The following is a 27,821-nucleotide window of genomic DNA, read 5'->3' on the forward strand; positions in this document are numbered from 1 at the left end:
TTTACATGCTGATAATATGTAATAACAGAGACATGTATGCTACATATGTATTTGTTCTATGTTTCTCGTAGTAGCTGTTGCTCGTGTTGTCTCTCTATAAAGCTAATCAGCAAATGTCTGCAAGATTTATATATTTCTATATTTGGAACACATTGATAAACACACACACACACACACACACACAGATATATATATATATATATATATATATATATATATATATATATATATATATATATATATATATATATAAGTGTCATGAGTTAGAGAGTGATCTGTCAATTTTAGAGTTAATGTTAGGGTAACGTACACTTGAACAGAAGAACATGGAGTCAAATCAATTATCACAATAATCGTGATAGAGGTTTACATTCATTCATTGAGTTCTAATTGAAATAAAACTTTAAACGACTTGATAATTAATAAGATGGAAAGAACATGAAAATACATTGATACAGACAGACAGACAGACAGACATACATACTTACATACATACATACATACATACATACATACATACATGAGTTGTTAGTTGAAACATGTTCTAAGAATGTTCTATTAAATTTCAGAGAGACGGAGCCCACGCTTCATGAATCTTGGATCAGCATTCCTATATTTTTCGGGAAATTGCACAGAAAAGACGGTATTGGATAAGATTCGAGAGACATTCTTAAATATTACTGCAGGACTGCAAGTTGAATACATTTGCAAAGGATGCACATTTGCCAACGTAAAGGTCACTTGCGGGAAAGTTTCAAAACGTAGGAAAAAGTCGCCACAGAGAAATGTATTTCTAAGAACACCAAGTGTATCTCACTACATGCTACCAATTTCACTCGGCAGTAGTAGAAGCAAGAGACAGGCAGATGCTACATACAAAACCACAATAGACTTTAACATTGTCGTGCCCTGGAATCAAGGCAATATGAGTTTATTTGACGCTTACGATTATCATGACAATATAACGTTTACATTCCGAGACATATTAATAAATATGGTGAAAGCAGGAAACTTTACAATAGATGGTTACTCTGGACCAGAGTACCAATTTGAAGAATACGGGAGTCTCCAGTGTGACGATGGGTTTCTTGATGGTGGTATCTGCAGTAAGTGTGCATTTATATATATATATATATATATATATATAGAGAGAGAGAGAGAGAGAGAGAGAGAGAGAGAGAGAGAGAGAGAACACAATCATATGGGCGGGTCCTAATTTGTTGTATGATTCGGCATCAGAAATTTTATATTGCTATCAACTCCTAATTAATGCTAACTTATGTCGATGATCATGATACATTTTTAACGTGAACTGCATTATATTTGGTAAGAATACTAATTTTCATAATGTATAAAAATGTTCATTTTATGCTCGAATGTATTCCTTCCATTGAAACTCATTGCAAATATTTTATTCTGAGTTTTCTATCTATTTCTATACCAATCAATATGTATTGATTTTTATATAGCTGGAAAAAATTACATCGAACACCTGCATTTTCACATTGTGCGACTTTTTCTTTACATCTTGAAACTCACAAGGGATGGTTCATTCATTCATTCATATATTTATTTCATTGAAGGAACTTGTTCGATGGGAATGGAATATAACTTGACGACACAGTCCTGCCAGAAGTGTCCACTACATACGTATAAAGATTATGATGGGCTGTCTGCATGTGAAGATTGTCCTTCTGGTTATATTACGCTTGAGACGGGACGAAAGTATTTGAATGAGTGTATTGGTAAGTATCTATTCCAGATGCTTGCCTGTAAAGAAACTATAATCTGCAATAAATTAAACTATACTATTAAAAATGATTAAGTTCCATATTTCGTGGCTCTACCAATCCGGATTACTTAAATCTACCACTGTGTTCATTCGACGCCGGTTTTGTCCTGTAGGGTTATATTGTATTACATAATACAGGTTGCTTCTTTACAAAACATCAAATTTTAAGCTCTACGTTTGCTCATATTTTATTTTAAGAGACAGAGATGTAAACCCCATTAGAAAATCATACATGTAGTTTGCATATTTTAAGATTGTATTTCAATTCACTTTTTATAAATTCACCTGTCGTTTTAAATGTAAGTAGTTTAGTTTTCGTACTGTTTTCGGGTTATGTGTTGTTTTCTGTATGCACGTTGTTTCTTATCCTGACGAATTGCATCATTGGGAAAACCGTCCTAATTGTGCCGTTACCATACATTTATATTTTAAATAACCTTTCTAACTTACGGCTTATGAGTATTAGTTATTTGATTACAACAATATTTTTTTAAAATAATTCTTAATTATCTTGACAACAATATTGTTAAGAGACATTCGTTTGTTGTAACTTTAGAATTGTATTAATCAGCACGCAGTAAATACAAATTTCTCTTGTATAATACCTAGATTTTCTGCTGTTGTATGTATATATACGATAGGTTGCGAATATAGATTTCTAAAGCCTCTTGATATTAATTATTATTTTTCTCAAACATTTCAGAGTTGTGCCCAACTGGCACATTTTCTGATGAAACCGTTGTTCCCTGTACACAGTGTCCAGTCGGAAGTTACCAGAGATTCATTGGTCAGAAAACATGTATCACGTGCCCTGAAGGGAAAACTACAAACTCATCCGGGAGTACGTCTGAAGCAGCGTGTAACTGTAGGTTTCAATTTATTTGCATAACAATGCCAACCGTAATGGTATTCTAGTCCTAACATGAACAAGATTGTGGATATTTTAACGAATCATGTATTACCATTTTAAATGATGCACAGCAACTAGAGCGTTTGTTAAAATCTTTTCATCCCTTTTTTATATCTCATTTTCTTTTAACTTCTTAACAGAGTATATATTGCTTTGCCGTTTTGGAATTAAAACATTTTCCCATTTGCATATTGCTTGTTGCAAGAATTGTGTCCTGTCCTTTTTAAATCTCACTCGAACCACACATTGTTTCTTTTTAACTCAAAACCGTAAAAATTAGTTGATTTTTTCTCTCTCACACATTATGATTTTCAGTCAGTGTATCAGTAAAAAGGCTAATAAGAACACAACATTTACTCACTCTAAAACAGAGGTGTTGTAAGTCTGGCAAAGTCTTATTATTTGTTTTAATTACTTTTACAGAAATACAGCAACCCAATAAAATTCAGGGATACATGTACACTTGTTGTTATCAATACACAGCTTTAGGTCCAATTTAATGGATACAGTGTCAAAACCAAACTCAAAATATATTAGTATTTAGAACTGAAAGACTTTAATTGGGCTGAGACTGGTTTACCATGGGAAATGTAGGGGCTGGCAACGAAAAATATGTTTCTTAAACGCAGTTGTTTTGTAGGAACGTTCACATCTATGGCATCTATTTGAATTAAAATAAATGTGATAAGCCTCGTATTGTCTGTAAATAAAAAGAATGTCAACAAATATTACCTTTTTTGTCGCGAGAGGAGAAAATACTAATATAATAAAATTGATATTAAAGAAACTATTCCGGCAGACTAATCGTTGCTACCATCTATTATGGTCCATACTCGTGAGCTTTAGATAAACAGAATAGAAAATAACCATCAGACACTTACTAAGACACAAACATTTTTCAGTGGAAAAAATTGAATATCTACCCGGGTCAAAGTTTCGTATACGAAAACATGCATCGTATCTGCTAAAAGTCTTGACAATAAAACTATAGAATGGTGGACTTTGCAGAAATTATTTTTCTACCCCCGTTAACAGGTAATAGAGAGGTTAGAATTGAACCCTGTTAATACAAAGAATAATCAGTTTCTAAAGTTATGAACAAATGTAAGTACTTCTAATCTTTTTGTATGATTTATATTTTAGACTTCGACATTTTTGTGAATACAGAAATTTCACACCTGGCGAAAAACATCAGTGAAGATGTGAAAAACCTAACCGTGGCCCTGAGGTTTCAAATACATGGAAAAGATAGTGGATTGCCTCGTTTCTCGTTTTCTGCTTCTCATGCAAATGACGGCGAATACTTTTATATGAGCTTACAGGACACCGTGTCTGTTCTGGTTGGGTGAGCATAATATAAACGAATTGATCTTAATTCTACACAACAATCTCAAAATCAAGAATATATTTTAAATTTTCTTAAAATTATAACAAACACAAATGTCAGATGAAAATTTGGTTTAAAGTATTTTATCCACATTAAAAGAAAATGAATCATTTATAATAATATTATATTATTTAGGACACGGTAATTTACATAATACATGATTTTTTTGCATGGAAACGATTTAAGATTACAAATAAATGAATACGTACAGGCGGGACCTCGGTAATATCTACATTGTTACAAACCAGATATATTGCAGATATTTAAGCACCATTTGCTTTATAATCAGCGCAATCATCCTTCTTGAGGTTTTTTTAAAAAAAATATTTACATTTTTAACGTTGCTTTTTATTGGTACAATATTGCCAGTATTGAACTGAAGTGTCATTCAACTCCATTACAAACATACAAACAGACAGACATTCACACATACAAACGCTGCATGCAGGTTTTACAGCAGAAGGAGCATTCAACAAAGATATCATGACCAGACCAATAACGCGCAACTGATTTATTCTTATAATTAATTTCACTAATGCTGTCTAAAGTACAGTCGAAACAAAACGGAAGGAAAAAATCTAACTTTCAGATACGTATAGTAAAAAAAACTAGAATTGATAAGAAATATTCACCATATATGGAGATACTGGGCATCAGGTAAATCCTGCTCTGAAAGTGTGTCTCTTTTCGGTTAAATCGAAATTCATATCTGAACGTCAATTATGTGCTATTTCAGACAGTCGCTGCACGTTTCCACGATGATACTCGAAGAAGGCAAGTGGACGTTGCTGGTGCTTAGTCTGGACTCAACAAGACAGCTCCTCACTATGACGTTAGGTGGTCAAACAGTATTGCAGGAACAACTATTTCTCGGTGTCAACGATACATTCCTTAAAGCTGGATCATCAATAATGCTGAAAGTGGGCTCTAACACAAGTAAATGCTATTTCGTAATAATGGGGTATCCTTTTATATATATATATATATATATATATATATATATATATATATATATATATATATATATATATATATATATATATATATATATATATATATATATAATTGGCGGGTGAGTCTCGAGAGACCATGCAAATAGCGCCCTTGGAGTGTCGTCTGACTCTGGGGTGTTGGCTTCATCTGCTGTGGCTGTGCAGGCATATGCGCGAGTGACAGTCCCTATTGCGGTTGGTGCAGACATACTGGGATGTCTGAGTTACTGGGGTTGCTGCAGTGCTCTTCTTTCTCTCACGTTACTCTGCCGCCAACTGGCCTCTCCTTGCATCAGCGATTACTATGCCCTTGTTTAACGTCAGTCTCCATGTGCCTCGGTCCTCGGTCAGCACTTCCCAGCCGTCGGGTGAAATGTCGCATGCCTTCATGTCCGTCTTGCACACATCCTTGAAAGGAGTGAGGGGCGGCCGACTCTTCTGGTGCCAGTGGCCAGCTGTCCATATAGGATGTCCTTTTTCAGCCTCCCATCCTCCATGCGTCGGAAGTGTCTCAGCCATCGAAGGCGGCGTTTGCTAAGCAGGGAGTACATGTTAGGGTTACTTGCACGCTGCAGGAGCCAGCTGTACTTCAGGGTGCGTTTTATGTACCTTATATGGAAGGAGTTGATCCGGCACTCATGTAGGTGCTCCAGGTCCCACTTCCATATTGAAGGGTGCTGAGAACGCAGGCCTGGTAACTTGGATCTTGGTGTGCTCGGTCAGCGCTTTGTTTTCCCACACCCTCTTCGTTAGTCGTGCCATGATGCTCTTTGCCCTTCCAAGCCCTTTGTCCAGCTCCACATCAAGCGAGAGAGTGTTGATGATGGTTGACACCCGGTTAGCAAAGTTGTTGACTGCTTCCAGGGTGACACAGTCAATTTTGATGGAAGGGACAATGGTGGTATCTTGCACGCTGGCTTTTGGCTTTGACAGGCTGATGGTGAGCCCAAACTGCTTACAGGCATCTGTGAAACGGTCTCTCAGTCTCTGAAGGGCGTCCTCGGTGTGGGTCACAAGAGCCGCGTCATCTGCAAAAAGCATATCCCTGATGAGCACCGACCTCACTTTGGTCTTCGAGCGCAGTCGTGCCAGGTTGAACAGCCTCTCGTCGGACCTGGTGTGTAGATGTATAGACGAGTCGAAGGCGTAGGACAGGTACAGAGAGAAGAAGATTCCGAAAAGGGTTGGCGCCAGCACGCAGCCTTGTTTCACGCCGCTATTGATTCGAAAGGAGGCTGAGGAGGACCCATCATACTGTTCCCTTCTTATCGGCATCGAAAGAGATTATCATGCTGCGAAGATTTTTTTTTTGGGGGGGGGGACGACCGATCTTACTGAGAAGTTCAAAAGGCCCTTCCTGATGACCAGGTCAAAGGCCTTGGTGAGTTCGATGCATATCATGTACAGCTGTTGACCTTCCTCTCTGCTCTTCTCTAGGAGTTGTCTTAGGGAGAAGGTCATGTCTGTCGTCGACCTTCCTGCTCGGAAGCTGCATTTGGATTCTGGGTACACACGGTCCGCCAGCAGCTGCAGCCAGCTGAGTATGATGAGGAAATACACTTTGCCAACGATGCTCAGGAGCGAGATCCCTCAGTAATTATTAGAGTCACTGCGGTCGCCATTTTTTTCTAAAGGGTCACAATCGTGGCGTCGCGCATGTCTTGGGGGACTGCTCCTTCCATCCAGCATAGGCAAAGTAGTTTATGCAGAAGCTAAAGCAATGTTGATTTCCCACGTTTGATAGCTTCGGGTGGGATGCTGTCACTTCCTGATGCTTTCTCGTTTGGGAGGGAGTCGGTTGCTTTGCTGAGCTGCTCGAAGGTGGGCACTTTGTCGAGCTCCTCCTTGGTGGACAGTTTCTTTATGCTGCAAAGGGCCGCATCGGTGACTGAAGTTTCTCGGGAGTATAGCTCTGGCCATCTGTTGCTAACGGTCAGTGATCTTCTCTCCAATCAGAGATTTCAGGGGGCGACCTCGTTCACTGTAGGGCCCAGAGCCTTCTTGATGGCACAGTACATACCTTGGATGTTTCCAGACTATTCACTGTGCTTGATTCCTTCATATTTTTGCTGTTAGTACTCGCTCGTGCACTGTATAGCAATACCTTATGTGTTGTTTCGGGCACTTCTGAGATCAGCAAGCATATGTTCATTAGGGTATTTTTGTAAGCTATGAAGGCTTTTCGTTTGTATTCGATTATTGGTTTCGTCCGTCATAGGTGTGCGATGAACTAGTTCTTGCTGGACCGTTCGTTCTTGTCAAACGTGGACATGGTTGTGCTGTAGATGGAACCCTTCATGGCGTTCCACTTGGCTGTGGCATCGTGTTCTGGCAGGTCCTGGAGAGTATGGTCCAGGGCGGACGCATACTCCTCCACCTTTGAGGGGACCGACATCTGTGCAGTGTTTATGCGAAGGAGTCCTTTTGGATTTCAACGGTGTAGTGGGTGTGACTATAGGCGCACCCTGCTGCTCACGAGGGCGTGGTCGGAGTCGCAGTCTGCACTGTGGTAAGTTCTGATGGAGAGGACGTTGTTAAGAGCAGAGCGCCTGGTGATGACCAAGTCGAGCTCGTGTCAGCGATGAGATCTGGGGTGCTTCCATGACACATTGTGTTGTGGCTTACAGTTGACGAAGGTGTTTGTGACGCACAAGTCATGGTATGTGCACAGCCTGAGCAGTCTTAGACCGTTTTCATTGGTCTTTCCAGCACCATAATGTCCGAGGCAGGTAGGCCATGACTCGTGGTCCGCACCTACTCTGGCATTAAAGTCGCCGAGGAGAAATAGTGGTTAGTCTTTGCGTCATCCTTTGATCTGTTCGTCCAGTTGCCCATATAAGTGACCCTATGTGTCTTCTGAAGACGTAAGGGTGGTTGCGTAGACCCTGAGAATGTTGACAGGACCTGCAGCAGACGCTCAGTACCCCCTGTGGGAAGCCCAGCCGAGGACAGGAGGTTGTTTTCTATTTATGGCAAAGCCCTCTCCGTGCTGACGGGGATCCTCAGTTCTCGACCTTTCCAGAAGAAGGTGTAGTTTTCCTCTCTGAGGGAGCCGCATAAGGCTAGCCTGGTTTCCTGGAGGGCGGCCATGCTGATAGTCAGTCTGGTGAGTTCTCTATCGATAATGACCGTCTTCCTAGTGTCGTCCATCTCTCTGAGGTCGTCAGAGATGCCTGTGCACATATATATATATATATATATATATATATATATATATATATATATATATATATATATATATATATATATATATATATATATATATCACGTCTTCAGTTTGAAAATGTTTGCAGTAAAGTACTGTATCTGATAATTATTATTACATTATAACAACAGTTCATTATGTAGGCTTATCATCAAATATTATGACTTATGGGGGTACTTAATGAGAATCTAACAAAATGTCTGTGCTTCTTATCTCTTATATTTACACGCTTATCAATGTGCAGCCTTTTATATAACATTGTTGTCATATATGAAATATCTCGTAGTTGTCTGCTTGAGTACACACGTGTTTCTTTTGTGAGGAGATAATTACTTTATTCGCAAAATAAATGTTTTTTTCCTCTTAGACGAATCTTTAACTTTTACAGGGGATAAATATTAATATTCATGAAAGACGAAGATTTCACAACATAACTTTTCTCTCCTTTTCCAGCTGTAAGTTTTACGGAACTATTCATGACAAATAAAATTCTATCGGCTGACGAGCTGGCATCCTTATCAAGTTCATGTGAATATCAAATTAGCAATTCCTTCCTCTCGATGTCCGAGTTTGTTGGTATGCACGTGAACGGGATACATTTTGTAATTCCTTCAACCTGCTACGGTATGTATACATCTTTTGATTTCTTGTAATATATGTGAAAGTAAAAGTTTAAATTACGAAAACAAACATACTGGCCAGTTTTCTTCAGAGCCTCAAATGATTTATTTATGTCTTTCTTATGCTTCTTTGGACAATTTGAGGACTTCTGTTAGACAAGATATTGTTAAAGATGTAGAAAACACTTAACAACATTATAATTTACAGACATCAATTGCTATTGTTCCTCAAAGGAAAGTTGGGAAAGAATAATCATTTGAGAAAATCCCAATAGCATCATCGTCAGCAATAAAAGTAGACTTCATTTTAAAGTATAATTTAATGTAAAACAAAAATATTATGAATCACTTATACCTGCCGAATGTTCAGTGAAAAATTCATAAATAGATCGCAAGTAATAAGATTTTAATCCTAATTAGACTAATAAAAGTATGAGACATTTATTGAAACTGATGCCTCGCCTTTTTTGCAGTATATTCCCGTTAGATCGTTATTGGCAGCTTATGAATCAGAATAAAAGCGGACAGTCTTAAATATTTCCATTAATTGTATAGGGTTTTAATTGCATTTGTTCAAAAATACAGATATGCTATAATAGCATGCACACACCCGACAGTAAAGATGGAGCCGTGTGACTTAATGTACTGAAGGCGTAGTTTGTCACAGCAGTTAACACTTTTAATACATGAACTGATGAAGGGGCATCGAAACGATTTCTCAAGAAGGGAGGTTCTTTGTGATTCAGGGAGATTTTGCGTGGGTAGCTATTAGACGGTTATGCCCATCCTTGCTTTGTACCGAATCACGTTTAGGAAGTAGTTGGTGGAAATGCACCTTAAATCTTTGTTTTATTAATGTTTTAATATATAATGTGTGAAAAAAAAGCATTGGTTATCTTCCGACATATATATGAAAATAATCAATGTAGATGACATTTAGCCATATAATTATTTCTGATTATAGGAAGAATAGCTGCCCAAATTACGTAGTATTAAGTATCGAAGTGTAGAAAACTTAATATAGATTGGATTTAATATCATACGATATGAACGTCTAAATTCAGTTATATTCTATACCAATAAAAATTTTGGTTTTTAGATTTTCATATTGTACGTATAAGAATAAATGTAAACATTCTGAAGATTATTTGGCACGTTTGTGCGTCTATAGCGTGGGTAATTACATCAGTTTAAATTCTGAGTGAAGAATAATTGTCCATTGCAGCCGTAGATGAATGTTCATCGAATCCTTGTGGGAATCACACTTGCATCAGTAGTGCTGCTGGTTTCGTATGTAGATGTCTCCATGGTTACAGTGGTCCCACTTGTGCTATAGCACCTGACTTGTGCAAAGAAAATGGATGTCAAAATGGTGCCACGTGTATCAACAATGGATTGGATTACAACTGTTCTTGTCTGTCCGGGTATAGTGGAGTGTTGTGTGAGGTGGCCCCAGGTAAGATTCAGTCGTGTTTAATTGTCGCATGGTCATCCTCTCTCTTTCTCTCTCTCTCTCTCTCTCTCTCTCACTATATTTGGATGGATGGATGGATGGATGGACGGACGAACGGACGGACAGACGGACAGACAGATATGAACATATCTGCTTGTAGAAAGTGACACTTGAAATGGCAGAAGACAAACAATGAACAGTACTACATTTATCATTAATACAAATTCAATCAATGATACAATACCAATATAGCATGTTGGCTTGACTGAAACCATATACACTGCAGTGTCCACTATGGGGCAAAGTGGCCATTCTGTCAAAGGTCCATAATTAGCATGACCTTGACCACGGCCAGGCGAATGGCTGCACATGATCGCAGGACTACAAGAAATTTAAGGCAGGCATCGTATCTTTTAATCTATGAGGCTTTCTCCCACCCCCATTCTGGCACACAAATAGTGCCCATGCAAGAATCTTAAACATTCAAATTGTTGCTATTCATAGTAATTAAATGTTTCATTAGAGTTAATTGTTCGAGACCAAATAATCTTCTCATATCTTATTCTTCTTATAACTGACAGATTCAAATATTCAAACACAGATGCACGATGATATTAAATTTGATGCAGAATCTACTTTGCTATTCGCAAATCAATGTGATTGTACGGGTTTGAGAATGTGTTTACATCAATATCATGTGTTTGGCTCTTTCAGTACAATCTATCTATACAAGCATATGAATATATGTCATTCTCTGTTGAGCGATCTATCTTTCTCGCTACCAATATGCTTAGATGTATAGATATATATGTATTATAATTTGTGCAATAGTCCAATGACCACAAAAGTATCCGATATTGAGGTTCATAGATCGATTGGTTGATTGATACATATATACATTGATTGGGTATATATATATATATATATATATATATATATATATATATATATATATATATATATATATATATATATATATATATATATATATTACTTTTCTACTGAATTCAATCTTGATCATTGGTCTAGTGAATGGCAATTGGAGTGAATGGACTTCATGGACAGTTTGTTCGGCATCCTGCCGTGGTGGATCTGTGTCAAGATCAAGACGCTGTGACAGTCCATCGCCTGGCCCATACGGTTTAAGCTGCACAGGCCCGGCGCAAGAAACAGAAATTTGCAATACGGAAGACTGTCCTGGTAAGCTTTCAATCAAATCTTATAAATTCAGCATCAAACGGTATTATTTCCATTTATCACGAACATTTAATCATAGCTCTGATATCTTGCCTTTAATTTTTTGCAAGAAAACATTTAAGAACCTTCAACGGACTTCAAATTAAAACGGACATTATAAATAAGTTGCAATAGTTGCCTTTTTACCCATGAATCTATGTCAAACCCGCTTGTTCTTGCTCAAGAAATCATGTGTCCTACTGTTTCTCCTTCGCATACGTTCCCCAGTTACATTACGTTAGGAATATTAGCCTGCTAACTTGCAAATTCAGCCCTACTAAAAGATGACAATCGTCATATTTCTGTCTATTTTTAGATCGATAAAGGGCAGTAACTCTTGCCATTACCTTCCTTTGACAACCCAGCATTTCTCTTCTTACCTAAAGAACAATCCATTTAACGTCTTGGATTTATTCAGCGGATTTATTCATCTCCTGCAGGTTGTATATATTACTTTTCAATTTCAGCCAAAACTCTGATTTTGTTACTTATCGGGACTTCGTCTGTCAGACCGCGTACCACCATACTACCGTTGACATCCACAAGGTCATTCTTGTTGACCATGAATTGGATTATTTTCGCACGGCAGGATACCTCTGATATTCTTAGTCTCCACCCCAAATCATCCTCCGGTTCAAGCTAACGTTTGTCATACGGAACAAACATATACCGCTGCGTCAGGAGACGGATAGTATAAAGGAGTGGACCACCTTTCGCTGTATAAGATGCAACATTTGGTACAGTACATAAAGATGCAGCTCCATAAATCTAAGCAAAGCATCCATGTCGTCTCATCTTTTTCGCTTAAGGATACTTTAGGTGAATATTCCTCCAATTGTAGGTAACACAGATGAGGTAAACCTTCCCACATGTCAGAGCATGGCCTTCGGGCCGATAAGTCTGGGTGCATGGGATTAACGATAGATCAGCTGCACCGAAATAATAATAATACTGTCGCACCAATAAGACCTGTTCAGCCGACACCGGCAGTGTCCCCGACATTACCTTCCGTCCAAACGTTCCAGCATGGAGACCTTTGGCTGGAATGGTCCAACCACACAATGTTTACGCGATTCTTAATATGTTCGCCGGTCTTGCTTGGCAGCTGACACTATATCATTATTTCACCGGCGATTTCGATGAGAAATCTGCCCGTTCAGAAACTGCTTTGGAGCGACCGGCACATGTGCTGACCGGACCGACAAAGTATACAGCAAGGACCCGGGTCGACCTCACACCGCTTACACAAGCCGGCTATACTGGTCCGGCTTTTCCGGCGATGCCGAATATTAGATTACTCACGAATTATCCTCAAGGGAGAGCTTGCGTCTTGGACGGATACGACCGAGCTGAGTCGTCTATGCCACCTGAAATGTCTTATGCAGAGCTTGGAGTCGAGCCGGATGAGGACTCTGCGCACCGTATGCGTAATGAGTCACTAACAAACCCGTCTTATGCCGACCCGACTATGGAGCGGACCGAATTCACCTTAAACGCAGCCGCTGTGGAAACTAATCGGGAGTTTGTCATTTCGAAATGCCTCCCACACCCCCTTAAACATAACAAGACTACAGAGACAAGGTGTATGTGAATGTTGAGGAGGAGAGGGAGACGCCGTCATTCTGGCTCCTTCCTGAATCGACAAAGATTAAGGAAATTAATGACCGGCTTTCGGTTTGACATGTCGGGTTCGTTTTATTACAAAGTAGATATCTTCCATGTTAGACTTGGCAATCTTCCGTCTCGCTGAACAATCCGACGACAGGCACTCGCGGGAGGCGGTTACTAGGATCGCTCAAGTCCGTAACCGAGCAAATCACCATACTATGACTAATCCGCAATGGCTATGGCCAATCTTGATCTTATCATTCATGATGGATGTCTTCTGTCGGCATATTTTAAACCGCACTATACGCTTACTATTCGGTCTTCGATGATATTTGGCGGACAAATTGAAGACAGTCGGATGAAGACAGCTCAGGAACTACTCTTCCAATTTGCCGATCCATCCACGCACAGGCTTTTCGGAAGAGCGATTACTTCAACAGAAGATTTGGTCGCTCCTCTCCAAGCACGTTTTAACCAAAGGTGTTCCTGATTTGAAAAACAAATGGTAAACACAGGCCTGTAATCCTTTCCTTTTGAGTCACCTCAGTCGATTTATCCTTACTACAAAGTTCAAGATGGAGATGGCGAGGACAATCCGCCTTTCGGTCCAACGGGGCAAGTATGCTATCAGTCTTGACCTGACCGACGCATTCTTTCACATCCCCATTCACCCCTTTCATGCAAGTATCTTCGCTTTGCTTACGAGACACAGCCTACCAATTTACAATTTTTCCGTTTGGCCACAATATCAGCCCCTGGGCTTTCCTTCATATAGTGGATTTCATCGTCTCTCTGTTCTGATTGACGTCCTCAACAGCGACATCCTTCAGAAACACATACTAAGTTCTAACCTGCTTCAATGCATGAACGATCTACTTTCTCTCTCTTCTGGCTCATCTAGGTTTTCTATTGAACTGGGAATACGATCCTCATCCATCCCAGAACTTTGTCCATCTGGGTATGAAGTTTTCACCAGCCGGAATCTTACGTAGCTCCGCATCAACAAAATAATAGAACTGGTCGGGTCTGTTTTGGAGAAACCTCAGATTTCAGCGAAGATTTCCTGCGTCCTCTCGGTTCATTCAATTCAGCGACGAACCTGATCCCGCTTGGGAGCCTTTTCATGCACCCCTGACAGATGTCACTGCTGACTCAGTGGCGCCCCTTCTGAGATCCCCTCGATCAACCCATCCCGATCACGCTAGTGATTGGATCCGTCTTCCTTCCGTGCTGCATTCTATTTTGGCTGTCCAGGCGAATACCGCTGGAGAATACCGAAGCGGAAATAACAGTTTGCACTGACACGAGTACGTACGGTTAGGGCCCCCACCTGTTGCCAGACTTCACTACCGTAGGCGACACGTGGGAGTCAGAGGAACAACCTCCACACGTCAACATCTTATAAATGAAGGCTGTCGTCAAAGCCTGTCACTTCTGGGAAGATCGACTCTCAGGCAAAACAGTTCTCATGTCCGACAATTCGGTTGTAATGACTTACAACCTCAAACAGTAGGGGAGGGGTGCAACAAATCACCCAACCTGTGTCTCGGAGTGGCAGTTGCTACGCTGGTGCAACAATCTCCGTATCAGTGTGCATGTCAGACACATCCAAGGCAGGTTTAATGTCCTGGTCGACACTATATCCAGGAGAGGCCAGGTCCTTCACACAGAATGGTCTCCCAACCCATTGATCTTTGCCCGGATTTACGCCCTCGGGGGACGACCGATGATAGATCACTTTGCAATAAGGTGGAACCACAAGTTGTCCACCTTTGCCTCTCCTGTACAAGACCCAGAATCATGGGCTGTGGATGCCCTGTCAATCAATTTGGAGAGGTTTATGAACTTTGCCTACCCGTCCACAGTCCTAGTACCAAACATAATACATAAGTTACGGGGTCAAAATTGCATGTTTCTGAGACAAGTCATGAGTCACTGATTTACTCTATCTTGCAATATATCTAGCCACAAGATCCCCGCCAATCCGAATCTCCTCATGCAACCACGGTCGAGAGTGTCAAGACCGGAAAGCAAGACATCACCCCTCAAGCCCTTGTTTCGTGCCTGAAGTAGGTTATAGGCTCCGCGTTCTCTGAGATCACTCAAGAAATTATGATATTATATTCACACTTTATGAAGCATTGGAGTAAGAAATAACTCAGATACAATTTTTTTATATTATATTATGTGTTGATATGACATTCAATCTCTGTTATATTCTTGACTTGTCTAAATGTATAATGAACTTTAATGGTGAATTTAGTGTTTAAATTACTGGACATTCATTTTTTATTCTGTAAGAGCTATTTTAATTATCTTTTAAAACAATCTAAACTAATCCAACATTATAATGATATTAATTTAATATAAAATATTGGATCGAATATTGTATAGTAGTGAATGACTAATTAATCAACACGTTCTAGTGTGCCCTGAGTTACCACTTGGAAATGGTACTAGGATCGAAGTTAAAGTAGAGAACGGTACGGAGATACGTACAATAAAATGCCAAGACGGCCTTGCATTTGCACCTGGATTCGAACCAAACCTGGAATATAAATGTGGAATATCAACAAACTACAAATGGACACACACATCGACTCTTAATCCTCTAGGCCGAACACCATCATGTACAGGTAAGAAAAGACACATATCGGAAAAAAGTTTTTGAAATTACTAGATTCTCTATCGAAATCAAGATAAAATTAACACAAGCCGGCTGATTTCCTTATCATATTCAAATTAAAACATAGCCATACTATAATTTTATGTCTACAACAACAATAAAATGTGCCGCATGTATTCATTACATTTCTAGATGAATTAATATAAAGTTTTTGTAGCAATGGAAGTTTTCAAAATTTATTAAAACAATGTGAACCACTTCAGCGTGTTAAATCAAACCTTTGAATGAAGAGTATCAAATGTAATTTTCTTGAAATATTTTATTCTCGTATTCTCGTTTCATAGAACAATATGTTCAATGTTCTTAATCATTTTACTTCATTCGCAAACACAACTTAATTTCAGAAATTTGAATCTAACTTGTTAATTTTAATCTCTCTCTCTCTCTCTCTCTCTCTCTCTCTCTCTCTCTCTCTCTCTCTCTCTCTCTCTCTCATGTGGTAAAGCAGTGAAAACCTATGCATGTGGCTAACATTATACATTTGTTTAATGGTTAAATGTCATATTACTACCAATGTGTACATTCAGCATTACACCGAGCATTATAACACTGGAATAATGTCACGCAAATTTGTTACTACCTTGCGTATCCCGTTTTTTTTTTGGCAGGGGTAATTGGACCTAGAATGATCACAACATCGACAACAATCACGTACGAAACACTACCCTGTTCAGCTTCGAGTTTGGCAGAAGCTACCATTGCAGAGAAGCTTCAGTCTCTTCAGTGTGTTTCGAATAAAACGTGCAACATATCTGTGTCTACGGCCTGCTCAAGTAATGGGACCGTGACTGCAACAATTGCATTGATGTCATCACTGGATGGAGCAGAAAATTTGGACCTTCCTGCTTTATATGAAAATAATACAGGTTAGAACTTATTCTATTCTTAAGGGCTGTTGATAATGTAAAGAGGCATCATAGGATGGGTGGGTGTGGTTCAGCCATATTTCATGTGCAGATCGTATCACTGATCAGGTATGACAGGTAATTATATTACACGCACATCTGTAATTCGATAAGTATCGAGGCCTCCATATAAATATTACAGTTGTGGTCGGTACTATAAATAGCAAAGAAAATTTTTAAGCATGTGTGAAATACATAAAATTAAGTGAATTTTTCATTTGCTTATAACTCACATACTTTTCTTCAGTCGATTCGCCTCATATTATTCAATAAATATTAATCACCCAAGCTTTATATTTTCCGCTATTTCAAAAGATAATGAAAATTATATTAAATTATATATGCCTTTAATATGCATTATATGATTTCGCAAACAATAAATGTAATGCTTTTGCTTGCAACTATGATTACTTGATTTGTTGGATGTGTTTGCGGTAGTGTGTGAGAAGGTACTTGCCTCAAGGCAAGACATGTGGTTGTCGAGATGAAAATAACTGATTATTTGAAAATTTAGAATAGATATAGTAAGATATATAAGAAATTGCTTACTTTAGAAGAAGGTCGTACCTTCAGAACTCTTCCATGTTACAATTGTTGCTAAACGTTAATTATTGACTAAGTGGTGACTAATATGACAAGAGATGGTGAGTCTGATATGTATATGTCCTCTTGTTCTCCTACAGTCGTATCCATGGTGTGTCAGTAAGGCTACGTGTATGGAAATACTTTAAACCTTAAACATAATTTTTGATTTATTTATATTACTATTGGTGGTGTTTTAGTGACATTTCTTGCATTTGTGTTGAACAGTGACTGATTTAGTTTTGTGACTGACATTTGAAGACTTTGGTTCAGTCATGTTTGTATCATGCTACAACCAAATCATTTTCCAAAACTTTAGGGTGCTTAACATTCAAGGAGTCGACTTATTGACACTTATACTCGCAAATATAGGCAAGCCATAAGGGACTTGAGTGTCTCAAGGGATGAGAAGGTGGAATAGTATCGTAGTGCCAAGATTCCAGTCCACCATATCAAGTGAAAAAGATGAAAAGGATATTCGTTGAAGACAAAAATGCTACTAATAATACTATGTTTCAAATACAATGCTCTGGAGACATTTTGGATGGCGATAGAATCCTAGCGTGTCTAAAACAGAATGTCAATGAAATTTCAATTTACTCGGCCTTACGTGAGATAGCCCAGAGGAAGTTTTCAACAAAACCAACCCGCTCTTTGCCACACAATGGATTACTGACAATAGCAAGCATTATTTTTGTTTCATTTCATACAAACACCATACAAAAGACTTATGTTGGTTTCATACATATTTTTGAAATAGTATGAATGCAACTAATAACATATACATACAGAAATTAACAAATCGGAAGCATAATTAATACAACATACCTTCTTTCAACGGTCATATCGTATATATAGGTCTGCACAAAGAAAGTCATGTAAAAAAAAAACCAGACATGTCCATTAAAGAATATGAACAGGTATAGTTCCACAATGTTAATATGAGGTTCATAAACAATAAATATTATTTCAAACACACCAAGACCCTATTCGGAATTATTTTTAGTTCATGCTTTGCTTGTGTCGTTTTAAAGCACATGCACACCTGACTGCAGATAAGGTAATTGTTTAGAAGGCCTTCGCACGAAGTACAACCGATACCGCTAAGACTAACTCTGCCAAGTTCAAAATAGTTGCTTTATTTCACAAACATAACATCATTGTATGTACGGAACGGCTGTAGCGAAAGGAATTTGGCTGCAACAGCCATGTTTTACATTTTCAAATGAATTCATGGTTTCTTTATTACAATATATTGTATCCTTGCGGACCTATATAATTCTGCATTGATATTATGGGTTGCGTTTCTATACGTAGTCGAGTTAAAGCAAACAAGGATATATATGCAAGTTAATCCACGTAAATACCTGACGGATTAATGAGTTAGTATATACACGATATAATATTTTACTTTTGCTCATACATATTATTTACTTTTTTACATATCAAGAAGTATTATATGTATGATGCACGACGAATGCGTGCCCATAATTTAAAGTGAAATGAACAAACATTTAATTATCAAAATGTAGTAAATAGTGTCGTCTGCGTGTGCCTGTGTGCTTTCAGGTGTGTATTTCAATCGCCTTTTAAACGACTCGTGCGGTTCATCCTCATGAACTACATCTGGTTGCGAAGCGATGGTAGTGGTATGACTTTTGCAATAATAATTTCTGCTCACGAATCTCGATTATCTGAATCAAAATATAGTGTACGTTTTAATTTATTTAGTCGTACAATCATAGTTGATGCAACTCCTTATTAATTGTTTAGTCATGCCCCGTCAGGTTTCATGTATGGCTTAGTTGCGGTGCACTTTGAAAATATGTGTATATTTTTGTTTAAAAATATGTTTATATGTTTATAATATGTCTATAAAAAATGTGTTTATATTTTTCTGTTTCATTAAGATTTGGCCCTTTTTTGTACATTAGTTAATGTGAAACTTTGATCGTGGACCCTAATTTTGCAGAAAGTTCAGCATTTTTCTTTTATAGGAGTGATTATTTTAAATATAATATTATTCTCATACATTTATTTTTTTAAAGTCGTTTTCATATGTCATTTCGTCTTTACAGTAAGCGATAATTTGATGAAACTGGTTCAAGCTATAACTGAAGTCGAGCTTTCCACGCAGAAACTCGTGAACGAAACAGCAGCTGATCTCACTGTTTATGTATCTAATAACACTCACAGAGTTGACATGAAAAAGACTGGTACCAAAGCTATCGTTGATTGCCCTACTGGACTAGTCGCTTCAAGTGGCATGTGTAGTGAGTATAAAAATAATAATTCATTTTATTTCAAACAAAAGTTCTCTGTAAACGAAAATAGCCTAGCATATTTAAGAATAAAAATATCCATATAAACAGACTGAGCACAAGTCTACTGGCATTGCTAAAGTAACAACCTTCCTATGGCTGCTAGCATATAACCAATGGAAGTTTAATGTCTCAAGCGCTATTGTATCGTAAATATTCTGACACTGTATAATTTCGAACAAGGACAACCCTATTTTATAAGCAAATTATATATATCGTAACAAAATAAAAGGAATTTCGTGCAATACTTTAAAATTTTGCTTTTATTATTAGTTGAGTGTCCATTGGGAACTTACTACGACTCATCCACATCCTCTTGCCATATTTGCGATCTTGGAACATATCAAGACGAATCAGCACAGTCCGCATGTAAATCATGTTTGGCGGGATATACGACTGTTGGCGAGGGATCAGTCAGTGTTCAAGATTGCATAGGTAATAGACGCTCCATTTTCAAACAGCATACACTATTCAGATATTATGTAAGATGTACAGACTAAACTCTCCCTATCAGTGTTGTCTAAAATGCATGCCAATATGTGCATTGGTGTGATACATTGAACGTATTCGTTACTTAGTTGGTTAGTCAGTACAAAATTAAGTAAACGTTGTCTGCCCATACAGAGGTGCATCGTCTTGTCGCAATGAATAATGAAAGACTATATAATGATACAAATAAACAAATGACCTTAATACTATTTGTCCACCCATTACCACATTTTATTTAAAATTAGGTCATTCAAAGCTTTTATCATACGGCTATTTATTATTTAATGGGAAAAGTGGTAAAGCCAGAAGTTTCGACTGGTTTTGATGTATTTTAATAATATTTTTAATGTCTAAATGCCATTAAACCAGTCTTCATTTCCACCATCTTAGTTTCGATTTGACTAAAGACTTCATTATAAAAATATAAGTCTGTCTGCATGTAAATCAAGTTTTTATCTTTGTTCGCTTGTTGGAAGGTACGCGAATTGGGTTGGGTTGGGTTGAATTGGTTGGTTTAAATGATGCTTTTAACCTATCATTAGCAATTTCATGCCGAGAATCAGGCAATAAATGCCTTTCTCAAGGACAGAGAGAGGTAGTCTGACAATATAAGACAGAGCACATTTCATTTTTGTTTTAGTGCTATGTCTTACTATACAAATAATGGGCTTGTATAGTGTGTTCCGATGTCGGTTGGCATCGGAATGAGTCGTCAATGTTTCAGGAATATCTCACACAATTAGCAGCCCATATCACCACTCTTCCACAAATTGATATGTAATTAATATACTTACTGTGCTGTTTTTATCCTGGTGGAATTAAAATCTGACACAGGCAAATGGATGCATTGTCATGTTCCGTTGACTTCCTTCTGAATTTGTTGAAATGTGACAGTTGGCGAGGTAAGCCGAAGTAGGTTCATGTTGGGGATATGTTTCTTGAACGAAACGAAAGGTTGCTTACAGTTCCAATAAGCATACTATATTTTTATTCGTTTCGTTAAAAAATAATATTTCAACTTAACCCGATTTCGGCATTCCCGGCTTTCGTCGCTTCCCAGCCAACTGAAATGTAGGACAACGAAACTTGAAAACAGGTCCATATCCTTTGTGAGAATTTAAATTTGTTAGAGAAAAAACTGAAACTTTATCACTTTACTTTGTAGAAAAGCGTCGTTATTTTAGTTGCCAGTCGTGTGAAATATTCCTGAAAATTTGACTTTCGTTACGATGTTAGTCGACATCCAACCACGCTACCCACAACATAAATATCAGCGTCGAGGTCATACATGTAGGACTAAGCGAGAGACAGCTGACCCGGGCTGGCTTGGGTGGGTAGAAAACGTGAGACCTTCGGATTACGAGTATGACCCTCTTGCAACTGAGCTAACCTGCATCCTGAGACATAATACATGCTTTGCTATAAGTATCTGGTACTCATGGTACTCATGGTAATTAAGTCCTTAACGATTAGTCGACGTTTTTTTAGGGGGGTGTCATATAATTTTTTTTCTTGGTCATGGTCATGGGGGAGAGGTGAATTGTTTCTTTTTGTTTTCATTTGCAATATTATCGTATATTTGTTAAAGTTCCCAAAATTTGCTGTTACTTTATTTACAAATTGACCATTGATTATTTTATGTTTTTTGAAGTATGAAATGAAAACACGCTCTGCAAGCTGTATGATCCCATTGTTTGTTTATTGGAAAGGACAAATATCTCTTTTATATAAGATCTGCTTGAAGAGAACGGTATAGAGAGATTCGCTGTTGTTTATGGATGCCATGAATGAACAGTGGTCGAAATACTCAAAATGAAATTAATTCCGATTGATAAGTGCTGATAGCAAATCTCTCTTTAATCGCTTGAGCAGATGGAGGGTGCTTGTGATTACTGAAAATGCATAATCGTTTCCTAAGGAAACAAGAAGCAGCTGTTTATGTTATCCTATGCTAAATGACAAAACAAAGGCCTTGTACAATTTAGACCTATTTGTATCGACAAAATGGATATGCGCTTATGAGAGAGAGAGAGAGAGAGAGAGAGAGAGAGAGAGAGAGAGAGAGAGAGAGAAAGAGAGCGAGGGATGGAGAGAGAGATTGCAATACATTATCTTGACTTGAAGTACTGTTTGAAATGCCTGGTCTAAAACCCATCAGTTCGATTCGCCTGCCATATGTTTTACGTCTCCTTTTTATATGGGCCTATAAATATTAAATTCCGTCAAAACGTACACTTAGCATCGATATGAATCTTAACACTAGCTTTATCCTTAGCTGATCCCCCACCTCCAAACGTTTCTACAAGAGTTGATGATTACTAAACATGGCATGCATGAAGGTCACCAATTGTTACAGTTTATCTTTCAGTGAGTTCATCCACTCAGACAACACAGAAAACTTCGACTAAGGCAGCAACTTTGACAACAGTGGTCAATGCAACGAATTCCCAGTCAACATCTGTAATTGCAACTGCAACTAATTCTGTTGAGCACAATTCAACATCTGCTTCAACGGCAGTAAATAATTTGGGGGCATCGGAACCAATGGCAAAAGACGGTAACACATGGAATATGCTAGACTTCGAAGAGACAAAATGATGTATTGTTGAATTCCGAAATATACCAATATGTGAATTTAATAATATATAGATATACATTTAGAAATAAATACAATCAACATGTTATTTAATTAACAGAGTAAAGGTGTGACGATGAGTGTTGCACACATTTGAACAACATATCTTCGCTATTGAAAATAATACTAGTACAGAATAATCACAAAGAGAATTTAAAATGTCATTTGTGGATTTTAATTGACCACATCATTTATAATAGGTTGTCTACTTAATATAAATTCAACCCGGGTAATTATTATCTTTCGACTGCAGGAAGCTATCCATAGCATGGCACGATGATTAGTGTAATCAGGCACCATTAGATCTAAAAGCAATGTTAAATTAAGAGTGACGATATGCTGTTTTGTGCCTGACTCTAAACTATGTATCTTCTGTTAATGTCTTTAAAAAAAATAGAAACGTCATTTATTCCTATTCGTCGTTCCAGATTTTCCTGTGATCATAGGGTGCAGTGTAGCTGTGGTTCTCTTGGCATCTGGTATCGCCGGAGTTAGTGTTTACAAATGGAAGTACAGGTATGAAACTGGGTGTATTTACATGTTACGACTCTCTGGTCTTAAACTGAGTCACATTAAATTCAACAAATAATGTATTTCCCTATAATACAAGGTGCAAATTTAATATGGACATACAGAATTGTGAATTAACTCCCAAATAGTGCCAAAAATGTATCACAAGTCCAAATCTATGATGCTCCAAATGACATCTAGATTTATTCCAAATATATTTAAATACAGAATGTGTTAACATGCATACAGTGTCAAATATTCTAACGTGCGTGTGGCCTAGATTATGATGACATGCTAACAATATTTTGATGTATTTCAATAATATAATCACAAAATGTTCATGTCTGAATTCACAATGATTCAAAATTAATATTCCAGTCCATGATTATTATGGATGAGCGCTTTGACTTTGCATTTCAAGTGAATAATAATTAGAATAAATAATTTCACTCAAATGAAATACTGATCACAACAATAATAATGATTCTGCTAAACATGTTAATGCAAGAATGAGCTCTTTCTCAAGCGAACAAGGTCATATATATATATATATATATATATATATATATATATATATATATATATATATATATATATATATATATATATATAAAAACTAAGACAGGAATATAGAACCAGGATGATGGTCAAACGTTCATTTCTAGAACGTTCTAATTGTCAACCAAATTAAGTATGTTACTAAAATCATAATAAAGAACATGGTAAACATCAGGTACAACATGCTCTCCATATGGAAATCGCAGTGTCCTATACCCAGACCCGAGTAAAATAAACATGTTGGCCACCAATGATAATGATCCTAACATTTAAACCACACACATAGAGGAATATTAGCTACGTACTAGTGTTGTTTACAAAATTAATGTTACTGGTCAGGTAGTACAAGTTACGATTCCATTGTTCAAAATGAAGATCTTTGTCTGCAAATTATAAGATTGACTTAACCAGACAGTCAAAAATAGATAGGAAAAACAAGAAATGAACAATAAATAAATATGAAATAATAAAAAACGGGGAATTATTTGTCATGTATATCTGCACAAATGAACTTACATTTAGATTAAGCCTAGACAATTTTTTAAAAGAAACCAGTTTCAAGGTGTTAAAAGAGCCATTAATCTGGTCATAGATAATATTGCTAAAAGTATTACTTCCTTATAAACATTGAGAGGCATGTATTTTGTTTTTCGTGATAAATAGTAACTAAAAAAGATTTATAATATACGACTTTAGTGCCAAAAATGTGTGGATCAAAATTCAATCAAATTTAAGAAACCGGCTTTGCACGTTAATGTATTGTATTTTTGTATCATTTGATGTCAAAAGAAACGGTATTCCAATACATAAGTGAAAAAGAAATCCTTCAAATATAACATACTTTCAAAAGTGTGCAAACTCCCTTTGGTACTAAAAACGTAGTGCTAAAAATGGAAAATACTGTTTGAAACATTACACACATATATGCAAAGGAACCAACATCTTAGAAGATTTATCCCTAATTACGTTACTTTATAAGTCAAATGTTCTTTTTTGTATAAGGTATACTGGTACTGGTGGACCAGTTAATAAAATACACAAACCAGCAGCCAAGATAAACAAAACTCTTGATATGCGTTTTCCAACTTCTACTTTTCCAAAAAAATATAGAAATTACGTTGTACTTCTACAACATGTATCAAATTAATGGATCGCAATGTCTCGCCTGGTAATTGAGCTTTGACAATTTCTCAAAGAACGTAGACATCCTCTCTCACCCCTGCATAAAAAGCATTAGTAGACAATGATATAATGTCAACGTTTTAGTTAAATACCGGACTAATATACAAATTATGATTACAATAATTGTTACCACAGTACCTAAAGTTGTAAACATTGCTTCTGTCGTTGTTTCCGTAAATGTTATAACTATTGTTCGTCATGTACTATACGTTGGTTTAAAAAAGAATTTTATCATTACACGGTTCTTTCATAGATGATTTTATTTGATCTCCCTCGATTTGATTGCTGAAAATACGTCCTTTCATTACACAGGGTACTTTGTTACATGATTTTATTTAATACGTAAACTTTGATCTCCCATAACTTATTGCATTTTATCAACATACCAACTTTTTACTTTCAGGACGAATACAAGAAAATCCATGAATGGTAGCCGCCTGAGCTTCAACCAGATTAGACCTGACACGCCATTAAGTATAGCTTCTTCGTCAAAGGTATACGTTGATGCAATTAACAATGGACATTTTCTGCCGAATGGACACCTTCCTAAAATCACTTCCACGGCTTCAGCAAGAGGGGTCATCAACGTACTACCGCCTCCGAGACAATGATAGTGTTATTTTTCTTGTGTTTGTATCTTTCGGGTAACCTCAAGGAGCTTAATATCAGGTGTTTCTTGCGTGTATTTATTAAGATAAAAAGTAAAGTTCTGGATTTAGTATTTGATGACAATGCTGTGATAAGTGTGGTACGTAAAAACACTAATGTTATAATTGTGGTACTTGAAAAGAATGCTGTGATATGTGTGTTACTTGAAAACACTAATGTTATAATTGTGGTATTAGACAGCAATAATGTGATACTTGTTCTACTTGAAAATAAATTTATGTCTCAGTTAAGTTTCATAGATTTATGATAACTGCATCTCGTACCTTTTGGGTCATATCAAAATGTATAAAAATTATGTGTGTTTCAAAAGTGCTGCAAATTAGTGTGTTGCACAACAAAGTGTTTATTAGTGAACAACATTTCAATGCATCCATTCAGAGCACTCCCCACGCATCCCTGAATTGTTTCAGTCTGATTAAACAATTATTAAATGTCATGGTGTATTCACTTTTGGGTATGGTGTTCATACATTGGAACACTGCACTTCATATTGGATAGCGACTATCCAATCTTCTGCTCTCAGCTAATGTTTAATAACTGGACTCAACCAGAAATCATTTGTTGCTAAATCAAGGTTGAATGGAGGGTACTGCGAAGTTTGCATGTTGTACTCCTTCAAGACGTCAGTCACGACCGCGGATTTGTGCACTGGTGTGTTATTGAGTATATTGATACCTATAATACCGGTGCACATACTGTTGATTCCTTAGTGTTCCATTATCTTTGGCAATATTTTGGAAGCATGAAATGTACACTAGCAATGTGTGGACCACCAGACCTTTAGCATAGAAAAATCGAGCGTATGAATGTATGACGGCATCGAGCGGTTTGTGGTCTCTGCTTGTCTCTTCTGACCCGAATTTCACTGTTTTCTCTTGTTTCAAAAATAAAATTCTATGCTTCAGCACTTTAAACATTTGCATTCAAATATCTCTAATCACCCGTTCGTATTAGGTGGGAAGCTATTCGGTGAGAAGCTATTCGGTAGAAAGCAATTAGGTGGGAAGCTATTATGTGGGAAGCTATTCGTTGGGAAGCTATTAGGTGGGAAGCTATTCGGCGAGTCTGTTTTTGATCAACCATCAACAAATGCAAGACCCATCTAGCACAGACCTTTCTGAGCTTCAAATGATTCTTCCGTATATTAAAAACAGCTTAATAGTTTTGATGTCCGTGATAATATATGTATCGTCCACTGTGTATCGAGCCTCTGCTTTGAGTGTCCACACCAAAGAAGCCACTTCCCGCTTGTAAAACACAGACAACAATCTTCCAGAATGTGAGTTATCTTCCATGGAGTCATGGCCTTCTTTAAAATGATACAATGACAAAAAACAAATAGAAAATTACATCCCTCAACGTCATCCAAGTTGGCCATGATATTAAAAGAGTCCAGATGTTATAGAAATTGTTCTTTTCACCGACCATTTGGCGTAAAAGTAGATACTTATGTTACTTCATGCCACTATATATACAGGTATCCGGCTTTCTGTATTTGGACCTGTATGTCGTTTTATAGACTATAATTTTCTCTATCAATCAGCATTAAATCTATTCAAAGAAAAGTTGAAATGTAACAAACTAGAATTTCTCAAATATCCATCGCATATCAAAATACTTAAGTGAAATCGCCAGTAGACTAATACTTCTCATACACTCTTTAAAGACAGTATTATATTCTAGTGATTATGTTAGCGTTTTGTAACGTTTAATTGTTTTATTAACCAATATGTTATGATATATTCTTGTTGTAGTTTGTGATTGTTGAATGACTCAGATTAAAGTTCAGAGCACATATATTGTCCTCTTTGTGAGGTTTTTTATATAATGCGTTATAATTCACCTTAAAAAGATTATAGGAAAAAAGTTTACATTTCTGCAGAAAATGTTATATCCATCACAGTGGGTGTAGTAGCTGTAGACGTAATACCGGCACTCCATTAGTAATGATTGTCTCAATCTGAACTGGAACAATGTCAAACAATACAAAAGCATGGTAGGATTAAGAGGTTGTTCTTTGGTTGGCTGGTTGCCTTTAGCAACACTATTTTTCTCATTACTCTGCAACTCTCTCTCTCTCT

General features: G+C 37.3%; 1 protein-coding gene across 1 annotated transcript in view; it reads left to right on the forward strand.

Moving 5' to 3' along the window:
- Positions 1-27,539, forward strand: part of LOC149778278 (uncharacterized) — a 47,906-nt gene extending 20,367 nt beyond the window's left edge. The window contains exons 12-26 of the mRNA XM_089939076.1: positions 570-1,106; positions 1,584-1,745; positions 2,496-2,657; positions 3,846-4,047; positions 4,826-5,025; positions 8,740-8,910; positions 10,132-10,362; positions 11,389-11,559; positions 15,630-15,839; positions 16,498-16,755; positions 19,455-19,649; positions 19,971-20,132; positions 22,555-22,743; positions 23,250-23,337; positions 25,475-27,539. Coding sequence (XP_089795202.1) covers positions 570-1,106; positions 1,584-1,745; positions 2,496-2,657; positions 3,846-4,047; positions 4,826-5,025; positions 8,740-8,910; positions 10,132-10,362; positions 11,389-11,559; positions 15,630-15,839; positions 16,498-16,755; positions 19,455-19,649; positions 19,971-20,132; positions 22,555-22,743; positions 23,250-23,337; positions 25,475-25,682 — 3,146 coding nt within the window. The 3' untranslated portion in view covers positions 25,683-27,539. The remainder of the gene's footprint in view (positions 1-569; positions 1,107-1,583; positions 1,746-2,495; positions 2,658-3,845; positions 4,048-4,825; positions 5,026-8,739; positions 8,911-10,131; positions 10,363-11,388; positions 11,560-15,629; positions 15,840-16,497; positions 16,756-19,454; positions 19,650-19,970; positions 20,133-22,554; positions 22,744-23,249; positions 23,338-25,474) is intronic.
- Positions 27,540-27,821: the final 282 nt, after the last annotated feature.

This window comes from Sinohyriopsis cumingii, chromosome 17, assembly GCF_028554795.1.
Source record: "Sinohyriopsis cumingii isolate HCF-2022 chromosome 17, ASM2855479v2, whole genome shotgun sequence".
Taxonomy (NCBI): domain Eukaryota; kingdom Metazoa; phylum Mollusca; class Bivalvia; order Unionida; family Unionidae; genus Sinohyriopsis; species Sinohyriopsis cumingii.